Source organism: Podarcis pityusensis (genome assembly GCF_964106645.2).
Source record: "Podarcis pityusensis genome assembly, chromosome: 5".
NCBI lineage: Eukaryota > Metazoa > Chordata > Lepidosauria > Squamata > Lacertidae > Podarcis > Podarcis pityusensis.
This window is the reverse complement of record NC_138032.1, coordinates 81,357,986-81,371,456: the sequence shown is the minus strand read 5'-3', so window position 1 is coordinate 81,371,456 and position 13,471 is coordinate 81,357,986. Positions and strand designations below refer to the sequence as shown.

General features: G+C 47.2%; 3 protein-coding genes across 7 annotated transcripts in view; 1 reads left to right on the top strand and 2 right to left on the bottom strand.

Moving 5' to 3' along the window:
* Window positions 1–9,454, bottom strand: part of LOC308477546 (uncharacterized protein) — a 70,480-nt gene extending 61,026 nt beyond the window's left edge. The window contains exons 1-2 of one of the 3 annotated variants that reach the window (XM_081006267.1): window positions 9,193–9,454; window positions 7,657–7,820 (exon numbers count right to left, since the gene is read on the bottom strand). In XM_081006267.1, the coding sequence (XP_080862393.1) occupies window positions 7,657–7,820; window positions 9,193–9,319 (291 nt within the window). In that variant the 5' untranslated portion in view covers window positions 9,320–9,454. The remainder of the gene's footprint in view (window positions 1–7,656; window positions 7,821–9,192) is intronic. The other 2 variants (XM_081006266.1, XR_013986620.1) reach the window with 2 other exon arrangements.
* The window catches only part of LOC308477552 (uncharacterized protein), a 192,329-nt gene that overhangs the window by 74,750 nt on the left and 104,108 nt on the right, over window positions 1–13,471 (top strand). The window lies entirely within an intron of this gene.
* LOC308477547 (uncharacterized protein) overlaps window positions 1–13,471 on the bottom strand; it is an 83,178-nt gene that overhangs the window by 9,983 nt on the left and 59,724 nt on the right. The gene's annotated exons all lie outside the window — the stretch shown is intronic.

Here is a 13,471-nt window from a genome sequence, read left to right as displayed (position 1 = left end):
TGCTTCACACACTATTTAGATAGACATCTGAATGTTCAGCAAATCCATGTAAATTTCAATTCAGATAGAGCTATTCATGACATCATAGCTCTTAACATGTTGATCAAAGTTCTCTGTCAATAGTGTAATCACACTGATGAAGCAATACAGAAGAGTTTAAGTATTAACTGGTCAGGGTGGCAGAATCATTTTGTGTGGATGATTAGAAACTGGTCTAGAGAGCAACAATTTGGAACAAAAATGAGGTTCACATTTAACAAATAAATAATAAGATCCAACCTCCCACTAGCCTACATTTTTAAAAGCTACAATCCTAAAATCATTGAACTTTTCCCCCTTGCAGTTTGCCTTTGCTGTTTTATTACATTTTAATGGATGCTTATTGTTTTGATATATTGATGTAAACCACTTTGTGAGGTTCATTTCAAAAGCAGTACATAAGTAAATGGTAGGGATTGAGAGGGACGTATTTCTGACTAGATGGATCTGTCTTGATTCATAATAATTAAAAATCATGATCAACCATAAATAAAAGAGAGAGAAAAAACTTCCAAGCAGAGGCGGATTTAGGGCAGCCCAGCCGGTCCCCCCCCCCTGCCCTGGGGCGCTGAGCCTGGAGGGGCCCCAGGGGAGCAGAAGGACGAAGGAATGAAAGGAGCAGAAGGGAAGGCGAGAGGGGGCAGCCTTCCTCAGAGGCCAGACATGCTAATGCGCTTATCTCGCCTCACGGGTGGGTCCCTCCTGCGGGGTGGGGTGGGGGGGCCATTGTGTTAAGAGGGAGCGAAGAGGAGACCGAGGGGATGGGGGAAGTGAGAAGCGGGGAGCCCAGGGAGAAGGAGGAGGAGGGCGGCCGGTGTGACGCCGCAGGGGAAGCCGCGGCCAAAGGGCGCCAAGGCAGGACAGACATGGGCACATGCGCGGGGGCGGTTTGGGCGGGAAACGGCGCGCGGCGCCAACCTGGATTCTACGCGGCGACGCGAGAGGGAGTGGGGGAGGGGCGGCCGTTGGGACCAGAAAGAGGAGCGGGAAGGACACCCCCGCCCCCCCCCCCCGTTGCCCCAGCAAGACGTTCGTTATAGCGCTGGTGCTGCGGGAACGTAATAAGGGAATAATAATAATAATAATAATAATAATAATAATAATTTATTATTTGTACCCCGCCCATCTGGCTGGGTTTCCCCAGCCACTCTGGGCGGCTTCCATAGAAACCAAAAACACTAAAATATCATACATTAAAAACTTCCCTGAACAGGGCTGCCTTAAGATGTCTTCTGAATGTCAGGTAGTTGTTTATCGTTTTGACATCTGATGGGAGGGCGTTCCACAGGGCGGGCGCCACTACCGAAAAGGCCCTCTGCCTGGTTCCCTGTAGCTTTGCTTCTCGCAATGAGGGAACCGCCAAAAGGCCCTCGGCGCTGGACCTCAGCGTCCGGGCAGAACGATGGGGGTGGAGACGCTCCTTCAGGTATACTGGGCCGAGGCCGTTTAGGGCTTTAAAGGTCAACACCAGCACTTTGAATTGTGCTCGGAAACGTACTGGGAGCCAATGTAGGTTTTTCAAGACCGGTGTTATGTGGTCTCGGCGGCCGCCCCCAGTCACCAGTCTAGCTGCCGCATTCTGGATTAGCTGTAGTTTCCGAGTCACCTTCAAAGGTAGCCCCACGTAGAGCGCATTGCAGTAGTCCAAGCGGGAGATAACTAGAGCATGCACCACTCTGGCGAGACAGTCCGCGGGCAGGTAGGGTCTCAGCCTGCATACCAGGTGGAGTTGGTAGACAGCTGCCCTGGATACAGAATTGACCTGCGCCTCCATGGACAGCTGTGAGTCCAAAATGACTCCCAGGCTACGCACCTGGTCCTTCAGGGGCACAGTTACCCTATTCAGGACCAGGGAGTCCTCCACACCAGCCCGCCCCCTGTCCCCCAAAAACAGTATTTCTGTCTTGTCAGGATTCAACTTCAATCCATTAGCCGCCATCCATCCTCCAACCGCCTCCAGGCACTCACACAGGACCTTCACCGCCTTCACTGGTTCTGATTTGAAAGAGAGGTAGAGCTGGGTATCATCTGCATATTGATGGACACCCAGTCCAAACACCCTGATGATCTCTCCCAGCGGATTCATATAGATGTTAAAAAGCATGGGGGAGAGGACGGAACCCTGAGGCACCCCACAAGTGAGGGCCCAAGGGTCTGAACACTCATCCCCCACCACCACTTTCTGAACACGGCCCAGGAGGAAGGAGCGAAACCACTGTATAACAGTGCCCCCAGCTCCCAACCCCTCTAGACGGTCCAGAAGGATGTTATGGTCGATTGTATCAAAGGCCGCTGAGAGATCCAGCAGAACTAGGAAACAACTCTCACCTTTGTCCCTAGCTCGCTGGAGGTCATCAACCAGTGCGACCAAGGCAGTTTCAGTCCCATGATGAGGCCTGAACCCTGATTGGAAGGGATACAAATGGTCCGCATCCTCCAGGTGTGCCTGGAGTTGTTCAGCAACCACACGCTCAATCACCTTGCCCAAGAATGGAAGATTTGAGACTGGGCAATAGTTGGCCATACTGGCCGGGTCTAAAGATGGTTTTTTAAGAAGCGGTTTAATGACCGCCTCTTTCAGCGGATCTGGGAATGTTCCCTCACAGAGGGAAGCATTCACCACCCCGCAGAGCCCATCACCCAGCCCTTCCCAGCTTGCTTTTATTAGCCAGGATGTGCAAGGATCAAGGAGACAGGTGGTTGGTTTCACGCGTCCAAGCAGCCTGTCCACATCCTCGGGGGGTAACGGATTGAAATTGATTCCATGCAACTTGACCAGACAGGGCTCTAGCACTCTCCCGCCCCAGCCCTGCTTCCACGGTGGTGTCTAGCTCCTTCCGAATATGAGTGATTTTATCCGCAAAAAACTTTGCAAAATCGTTGCAGGAGATCTTGGGGTCTTTACAAGGCCCTGATGGTAAAGGTGGTTCCGTTAAATTGCGGACCACCTGAAAGAGTCTCCTGCTACTATTTTCTGCAGATGCAATAGAGGCGGTGAAGAAAGTCTTCTTCACCGTCGCTATCGCCACTTGGTAGGCTCGACGTTGAGCTCTAACCTGTGTCCGGTCAGATTCAGAGTGAGTTTTCTGCCACCGACGCTCTAGCCGTCTCAGCGATTGTTTCATCGCCCTCAGCTCCGAAGAAAACCATGGGGCTGTCCGGGCTCCATGCAATCGGAGAGGGCGCTTCGGAGCCAGACAGTCGATAGCCCTGGTTAACTCCGCATTCCAGCGGGCCACCAGGGAATCAGCTGAAAGGCCATCAACATGGGATAAAGCATCCCCTACCACTCTCTGGAAACCATTTGGATCCATTAAGTGGCGGGGGCGGACCTTCCGAATTGGTCCCACCTCCCTGCAGAGGGGAAGGGTCGCGGAGAAGTCCAGTTGCACCAGGAAGTGATCTGACCATGGCACTTCTTTGGTTTCGCTTTTACTTAGTGTCAGATCACCCACGTCACTAGAGGTGAATACCAGGTCTAAGGCATGTCCATGACTATGAGTTGGGCCCAACTTATTCAGGGACAGCCCCATGGAGGCCATGCTTTCCACGAAGTCCCGAGCGGCCCCTTGTAAGGTCGTGTCGGCGTGGATGTTAAAATCCCCTAGGACAACCAAACTAGGTGTCTCCAGGAGAACATCCGCCACGACCTGCAGCAGCTCGGACAGGGAATCCTTGGTGCAGCGGGGAGGTCGGTACACCAAAAGGAATCCTGTACTGCCCCTATTGCCCAACTTCCAGAACATGCACTCAGAAAACTGGGTCTTCCCAGTAGGACGCCTGATGCAAACTAATGACTTCCTAAAAATCACTGCAACCCCCCCTCCCCGCCCACATGACCTGGGTTGCTGTGTGTAAGAGAAACCTGGTGGGCAAGCGGCAGCAAGGACAGGCCCATCTGCTTCCTCCAACCAGGTCTCTGTCACACATGCCAGGTCAAATCCTCCATCCACAATCAAGTCGTGGATGGCAGTGGTTTTATTTATCATTGACCTGGCATTACACAGCAACACCTTCAGGTTATGTGGGTTTCCCCTGTTGATTCCAGTATCCATCCGGTCAAGGCCAGACCCGGAGGCAGGGATAGTCTTCAAACAACGACTAAACCTGCCTCCTCGGTAATGACATGGTCTGGTCTTAGCGTAACTCCTCCTCCTGCCCATGATCACCGAGATCGGATGTCCCAGTGCTTCCCCCCCTGTGGAACTTGTCCCAGCCATCGTGTTGGCTGGGGCCCCACTCCCAGGCAGCCCTGATCCCGCCCCTTAAAAACAAAACACAAACTATACAGAACCAATAAAACAACAGAAAACAAAAACAGAACAATTATACTAAAATTAATCCCCAACCAAATATGCATCCCACCCACCCACCCCCAACAAAGGAAAAAAGGAAAAAAAGAAATACAAATTTAAATTGCCACCGACTGCTTGAGGACATTTTAAAACACATTAACCACTTGGAACAGGGAAGCAATTGCAGAACACTTCCCAGCATCCCCAAAAGTTTGTTCCAAATAAGGGCCTGGGCCAGTTGGAGAAGGCCCTGGAAGGGAGCAGGCCCTGCAGTCCTCACCCAGCCGATGGTCCGAGGCCTCACCGCAGCAGGAGTCTCTTTATAGCTGGCAAGAAAATGTCGAGAGGGAAGCCCTTAAGAGTTATCTCGCAGCCGGTCCCCAGGCGCCACCACAGGGCACGGCGGCGGCATCTTCCCTCAGGCATGTATATATTTGGCGGCGTATCTGCGTGTTGGCCTGAGGCAGGAAGGGTTCAAATCCCTGCGCGCGCACACACACACACACAACCACACAGCACAATCCCTATACACACACACACACACACACACACCCTACTACCAGCCCCGAAGCTCACTCGGGTGCCTTTGCGTCAGTCGCCGCCTCTCTGGCTGGTGTCCCTCACGGGGGTGTCGGGGGCTGAGAGGGAAAAAGGAGGTGGGCCGCCTCAAGGTCCCAGGGGAAAAAAGGTGGGGTCCTAGGAGCCAACTCTTGGGCCCAGGTCCCTTGCCCCCCCCCCCGCCCAATGTTCTATTCAAGTGGGCGCCCCTGGGTGGGATATAAATAGAGAAATAAGCTCGTGGAATTGAAACCCGGTTTCAGAACCATTTGGCTGGAAAGCAAACCCTGAACCGCATAAGCAAAATTGGTCCCTTGTCTGGTTGTCAGTAGCTCAGCAAGGATTAGCTTGGTTTAAGATTAGGGACAAGAGGAAATACTGAATGATGAAGTGATAATTGTGTAGCATTATAAACAGATTGGAATCATGTAAGGCATTGCCAATACTCTCCAATAGCCTCCTCATTTAACACTTTGAATCCCCTGATTTAACCCAATGTCTGAGTCGCATCATCAAGCTACTGAGCGTTTTGATTTGGGTGAACTCTTCCTTCGTGGAAGTTGCACGCAAAAGCAGAGAGGGGATCCGGCAGAACCAACCCCTTTCTGTATTCAGGCAACATTTCAAAAAGGGAGTGCATTATGTAGCATGGCAGACAGGCATGGCTCAGAAAAATCCATCCCCAGAGAATCACATGCAGAAAAACACACGTATATATCTATATCCATATATGGTTTATTGTTTTCTGCAAAGAGTACAAAAATGCATTGTGCTTACAACACAATGCATCAAACATTAAAAAACAAAACAAATAAATAGCAAACCAAGAAACCAATAGTAATAATAAATAATAATAATAACAATAATGAACAGTTTATACTTATACCCAAATTAAAATAACCGCCAACCCCAACTAAACATTTAACCCATATCAACCCAACAAAAACAAAAGCAAAATTGGAAACTTTTGAAACATTTCCCCAATTGTTCCAACCCCAGATTTTGACTGTGGCCCTTATTTGAACAAGTGGCCAATTGTTCAGCTTTTATTTTTTATTTCAATATACAAGTGCTTTTAGCTTGCTTGGGCAAAGGGAAGAGAATGCTTCAGTAAAAGGAAAGCCAGATGATGATCCCAGACAAAGGCATTAAAATAACAAACTTTATTGAAAAACTTTAAAATATACAGAATATAAAAGTGGGGGGGGATTTATATGGATGGGTAACCCTTGAAGGCGTCGGGAGAAGGAAAGATATTGCTTTGCTGCCAATTTTGCTGCCAATTTTGCTGCCAATCTTCAGGCAACATTTGCACGGGATATGCAGCTGGATAATTCCCCATTGCATGACTGTTCCCCGTTGCAGACCAGGGAATTGTACTGCTTGATGGAGTGCAGAAGTTACCAGACGATGGTGGAGGCTGCCTCATCATCTCTGCACCATAATATGGAACTGGGCAGTTCCTTTCCTGGGAAGTCTCACAAAGCCCTGTTCCACCAACAGCAGCTGGCTGGTAATGAACCGGGTTCAATTCCTAGGAGTTCTGCTGCTGTGCGGCATAGACGGGCTCTCCTGGTTGCGTGGTGCTGAGAGGTGGCTGCCAGAACCCTGCTCCTCCATAGCTTTTGGGATAATGGAAGCTGCGTGGCTGGTATTATTGCTGCGTCAGACTTCTTGCGCTGCTTCTTGGAATGCTTGGACTTCTCCTTCTGTCACAGTGGCTATAAGGAGTTGTAGCTCAGTTCCTGATCATTGTTTTGGACCTAGTCATCTTTGTTCTCGCTCTTCAGTTCTGAAACCAGGTCTGATCAAAAGCTTTCGGGATAATGGAAGCTGCATGGCTGGTAATATTGCTGCGTTGGAGTTATTGCGCAGCTTTTTGGGCTGCTCCCCAGGCTTTTAATGGACTTCTTCTTCTGTCACAGCAGCTATAAGGAGCTGTAGGTCAGTTCCTGATCATTATTTTGGAACCTTTGTTCTCGCTCTTCTGTTCTGAAACCAGGTCTGAACAAAAGAAAGGAGAGAACAAAATGCCCATTATTTCCAAATGGATAGGTCATAATTTCACTTTCTAGCTCAGAGGACCGCCAAATATTTGTGCCTCATGTGGTGTAATTTTTTCAGTGTGGGAGAACTAGGGACTTGCGGGACATTGGCTAGAAAACCAATGTTACTTAAGTGTGGTACGAACTGAATGCTGCACATTTGATCTTTCAATGCAAGGTGCTGAATGCTGCAATCCTAATAGTAGTATCCTATGCACACTCCCTTGGGAGTTCAGTCAGGTGGATCAGGCTATAAAGGCGGCCCAGAAAACCAGATGGTTTTAGCCTCAAATTAGAGTTGAAACCAGGTCTGTTAAGAGTTTTTACTGTTCAAACCCAGAACCTTTGATATTTGAAAGTATGTGCCTCCAATAATTTGAGTGGGAAGGAAAAGGAAGCCTTAATCAGGAACCAGGATTTCTGAACAAGTATGGGCACAATTTCTTCCTACAGTTGAAAAGGAGGGGACACAACGCACCCGCCCCTTACAAAAAGCCTTTACATCCACGGTACAACAGCCCCCCCCCATAAAACCCCACAAAAACCCAGGAAAGAGGAAGTTGGCTCTTGAATACGGCACCTTTCACGTTAAGCTTGGAGGCACCAGGGAGAGCTAAGGCATTTGAATGACAATGAAAGAATTATTCTGAGCGATTTAAATTTATCCAGTATTTGCGGTTTAAGGAAGTCCCAGGAACCCCCACTATCCCTCTTCTTACGTGCACACGATCTTCTTCGATTCCGATGCACCTCGCCAGCGACTCCCTAGTCTCGTATCTGGGGTACGGGTTCTCTTCAAACGACTTTTTTAGGAGCTTGACGTGAGATGGGCTAAAAACAGTCCTTTTTCGCCTTTCTCCTCCGACTTTGGGGAAGCTTCCTCCTGGGAAAGGACAAAGAGGCAAATCTGAAGGAAGCGCTCGGCTTCAACTGAAGCGACGCTTGCAGATCTTCCTCCGTCATGGAAAGCTCGGGGCTGCATCGCCTGCACTTGCCCGGGAGCAAGTCCCCCAGAATCGGGCGCTGCCTGAGGTTACACTGCGTAAAACGACCCCCGGCTTCAGTGGCAATTCTTTCAACCGCCCCACTGACCACCCACCCGGCCGAGCGCAGAAGGGCAAAGCCTTCGCTTTTTACAGGAAGGCTTTTGTACCTGACATTGAAATCCACGCACTTTGTGGCCTTTAAATAAACCTCTGGTTGCTCTGAACAAGGCTTGAATGAAAACAAACCAAAGAATTTTCAGTAAGAAGTTTACGCTCTTATTTCTATGCCTGCCTTCATTTTCTGCAGCCGATCCTAACCACGTTTATTGGGAAATTAAATCGCCGTTTATTTGAAAAGGATTTAACGTTCAGGAAAGTGTGTCCTGTATAGGATCGCACTTTCCACGCACTAAATGTGGGAATGTTCAGGGGTGCAGGAGAGGATATATTGTGAGATTATATCCTAATCCAACTTGTGCTAACAAGTTCCCAAAATATCAGCAGAGTTTATAGACATTCCCCTTTAAGTTCGCAACGGTAACGTGTGCACAGGTTCGCTAGAACCTCTATAATAATTACTCTGGTAATTTCCCCTTTGTTCCCTCTTAAAATACAAGACATGACACAGTCTTTATAAAGGTATAAAAGAGTTTACTCACGTTCTGTTCACAATATGATGCCAGAAGGCAGACAACTTTAAAAGGTTACATACATTTAGAATCTATCTTGTAGCAAGATAGTCCTTATCTCCTCTCTTGGCTGGGAGCCAAGAGAGCATCCTTGGATGTTTCCTCATCAAAGAAAATGGCAGAGAGAGAGAGATGGCTGCCTGCCCTGCGCTTTTGTCATTACCTGCACAGGTGAGGCCACACCCACCTCTGGTCACATGCGGAGGAAGTCCCTCCCCAGGAAGTTTACCTGCTTGCTGGACTGACATCCCACCCCATGTTCTAACATGTACACTCTAGGAATGTTGTCATTGACTGCTCCTGTGTTTACATCCCACACTAAATGCTTCGTGTTTACGAATAAAGGTGTGCAAAGCAGTCTTGTCTGGGCTTCTTCCCAGGAAATAGTGAGACATGTTTAATCTCTCCCCGACTACCACAAATGGATCTTTGAAAGCCTTCCTTACGCCGGGATCCTGACCCAGATGAAACAGAAATCATCTTCCTTCCTACTCATTCCCCTATAAATAATTAGAGCAATGTTGTTGTTGTTGTTTATAGACAGTGAATTAATAATATTTTTTTTTTAAGTTTCTGTTACCTTCGTTGTTGGTTGCCATCATGAAAAAACTCTTTCTCGCTCTCTCCTGAATTGGTTTTGCCTTAAAAATGGAGACTAACTCTCTCAGGTTCACTCTGCTATTCTGCTGGGGGTTCGGTCTGGGCATTTATCTCCGGTGGGCGAACCCCACCCTTACTTCTCAGCCGATAAGAGGGAGTCACCTTTTCTTCCGTCGTTTTGCTAAACTGAGTCAATCCCCTCCCTCCCTCCCTCGCCACCCCTTTGGCAGTTGACTCTTCGGCCGCCAATTGACTTTGACCTACTTTAGTCTGTGATTTCGTCCTTAGCCCTTGCTTTTAAGCAGTGGTTCCAACTTTAAACTGTTGATTCCAAGAAACGACAGCCTAGCTGATGTCTTTTATTGCATTTTAAATGGTATTCATTGCATGTGAAAAAGCAATAAAATACATTTTAAAAACCGGCGTTGATGTGCTTCATATTTCGCTGTTGGCACGTTTCGACTTGGAGCATTATCCAGTGCAGGCAACTGAAGAGAAGAGAATTCAGAAGTGAGGGGAGAGAGAGAGGGAACCTTCCTGCGCCTGCTACACATTTTCTTTGCCAAGCCAGTGCAAGTAACTACCCCAGAACTGAATAAAGTGGGGTGTCCCACACCTGCATCGTACAAAAATCACACTTGCGGTCCAACCAAAGAACACGCACCCCCCCCCTTTACCAGGTAGCACATACTTCCTATCTTAAATGGATAATAATAAAATAATAATAAATTTTATTTATATCCCGCCCTCCCCAGCCGAAGCCGGGCTCAGGGCGGCTAACAACAATAAAACAGTAAAACAGTACAACAGAACGCAACACTCTAAAATCATTCATTATAAAATTAATTCAAATCAAACCAATGGCAACCATTGGGCCAGAGCTCCGCGAAGATTGCCAGAGGAGGGAGTCAGGCTGTGCCCTGGACAAAGATACTCTCCTTTTTAAAAAGTTTTTGTTGTTGTTCTAAAAAGAAGCAAGTATAAATTATTTCATATGGACAAAGAAGCTTGGAACAACTTAATTCCAATACCCCTCATAGCATCCCCTCTCGTCTAAATAGATTTGTACATCGCCTTGGATGGAGGCAGTGGCAACGGCCAGGAATCGCACCAAATGCGAATAAGACGGTAAACATAACGGCGGTGGCAACCGAAGAAAGAAATCTAAGCTGAGTAAGCAAACTATATTTTATTAATGGACGATTAAATTTGCGTTCATTTTACGCTAGAAAAAAGCTTACGTTATTTTAAAAACAGTGCATTGGATACGCAAGCGCAGATCTCCTATGAAACCAATTAATCTTAAGATTCTGGGCGCCAAATCCCAGAGGGGCCGCAGACCAGAATTAATCCACATTCTTAAACATTTTTATTCACACCACTGACTTTGAGACGTGTGACAACCCAGAACAGAAATTCTAATCAAAATCTGATTTTTTAAATGTGGTGATCTGTCAGGGAACAACCCCATTGAAGATGACAACAGTGGTTACCCAGAACTCATTGCTAGTTGTGAAGGGGCCCCCAGAACAGCTCAACTTCAGGGCCCCCAAAATGTAGGTCTGTCACTGCTTGGGACTGATGTTGGGAGAACTGTAATAGTCATCTGCTGTTGGGTTTTAAAATAGCAATCGAGGGGAGGGGAGGGGAGTAGAGATTCAGAACTATTTGTAGTAGAGGGGGAGGGGGATTATTTTGCGGTTATTGTGTTTATAAACACGGGAGGGGAGGTCAGCAATCCTTTGTGATGTACTGTAAAACACCCAGCGTTCTTCGCATCCTCTTCCCACCACTGCCGTGCGAAGGAAACAGCAATTTAGAAAGCAATTAGGACTGGAGTGGGGAGTGGGGAAGGGATTAGTTGCGCCCCCCATCCCACCCTATGCATACAAGCATGTGATGCGTTATCACAGATCTCCAGTTCAGATAATTCAGAAACGGGCCGGCAGAGTGAAAAAGTGGATGGAACAATGAGGAAAGGTTGGAGCATTAGGGATTATTTAGTTTAGAGAAAAGCTGGATAAGAGATGACATGACAGAAATTTATAAAATTTTGCATTGCATGGAGAAAGTGGATAGAGAAAAATTTCTCTCCCACTAATCTACACTTTTGAAAGCTACAATCCTAAAATCATTGAACTTTTCCCCCTTGCACTTTGCCTTCGCCAAAAATAAAAGAGAACCAAAAACTTCTTTTGCAACTTATATGGATGGCATCACAGAGAGCATAAAACACCCAAGCTTCAATAAAGAATTAAACCATGTGGGTGAACCAAAAGGTCTTCACTAGATGATATAGACAAGATAAAGACTCACTGGAAAGGAAAGACTCACTGAGGCGGCTGTTCCATAGCTGGGATCCTACTGCCAATAAAGCTCTCTCTCCCTGATCGACACCCACTTCATCTCATTTCCGTTTCAAATATTAAAATTATTATATTACTCAAATAAGTCCAATTTGACTGTGGGCAATGTGTTAAGCCTGCAGATATCAGAAAAACTGGAGTTGTGTCTTGACATTTCCTTCAAAAGCTCAATGTATATTTTGAAAGAGCAATCTTTAAATAACCATCTAAGCTCTTTAAATACCCATAACTCTTCCATGCATTAAGTTTACCTAAAAATTCTTTTCACCATAAGATATTTTACCAGAAATCATACTTCATTGTGGGTGCTCTTTAGAACAATCTGTAATTAACTAATGTGTGTGAGTGTGTTAATCTGCAGCTTGTTAGACAGTAACTTTGTGGTTTCTGAAGCCTATTGTGAATAGGTTGTTTTTCAGAAAGTGTAGCCTTGTTGAAGAAAAGTATAGTGGAAATTTGATGAAACAAAAGAGTGCTGGAACAGAGACATAGCAGACACACCATTCTTGGAAGGGCTTTATAGTCTAGCTGCAGTTTTCAAACAAATGCCCACCAACAGTCAGCATTTGGACAGCAGACTAAGCAGGCATTCAGGTCACCAAAATACGGTGAGAAGTATTATATTTCTATTTAAACTACAGTAATTGTTTTTAAGTTGCCTTTGGCCATTTGTTTATTTATTTCATTAAATGTATACCCCACTTGATAGTAAACCACTTCGCAGTTTTTTGTTTTACAAACAGATAAAATAATAAAATTTTTAAGTTGCCTTTGGCCATTTGTTTATTTCATTAAATGTATACACCACTTGATTGTAAAACAAAAAACTGCAACGTGATTTACAAACAGATAAAATAATAAAATTGAGGGGGGTGGGAATCAACCATACTTCCAAATATCAGGATGAATATTACCTTAAATTAGCACAGACCCATTGAATGATATCTGTGACCTCGTTTTCGCCAATGCTGTGGTGGTCACCATTTACTCTTCCTCCAATGAGTTCTGGAGGCACCTACTAGGCTATCACTCTAGAAACCCTTTCTCTCACCTAAGGAAATCTAACAGGAGCTGGTAGATGGTTTACTCCGAGGCATGTGCAGAGTGCTCACCCCTCAGCATTTGGCAACCGCCCAGGGAATGCTAGTGCTCAGGGATTTCCTTATGGAGGAGGGAGAGAAACACCAGCCGAATTCCCAGGGGCAGGTTCAGAAAAGGAGGCAAAGATGAAAAAGGGGGCACAGGCTTCAGGGTGAAATCCTCCCTGGGTTGCATTTGCCTGAGCTGACGTCCCAGCCACCTTGGCCAGACTTACTCCTGGAGGAGGGTCAGCAGGGCCGGCCCAAGACATTTGGTCCCCTGAGACGAGTCCCAAAACTGTCCCCCCCCCAGGGAAGAATGGAGATTGTTGGGGGATCAAATGGCGAAGAAAGGCGGGAAGAGACCAGTGGCGCCTCCTCTTTGCCCCGAAGCTGCTGTAGAGGCAGATTTGGAGTGGGGTAGAAGTGGAAGTGAGGAAGATCCAGCTCCCAAGCAGAGGCGGATTTAGGGCAGCCCAGCCCCCCCCCCAGCCTGGAGGGGCCACAGGGGACCCCAAGCAGAGGCGGGATTGAGAGGGACTTATTTCTGACTAAATGGATCTGTCTTGATTTATAATAATTAAAAATCATGATCAACCAAAAATAAAAGAGGGGGGAAAAACTTCCAAGCAGAGGCGGATTTAGGGCAGCGCAGCCGTCCCCCCCCCCCCCCGCTGAGCCTGGAGGGGCCAGAGGGGAGCAGAAGGACGAAGGAATGACAGGAGCAGAAGGGAAGGCGAGAGGGGGCAGCCTTCCTCAGAGGCCAGACATGCTAATGCGCTTATCTCGCCTCACGGGTGGGTCCCCCCTGCGG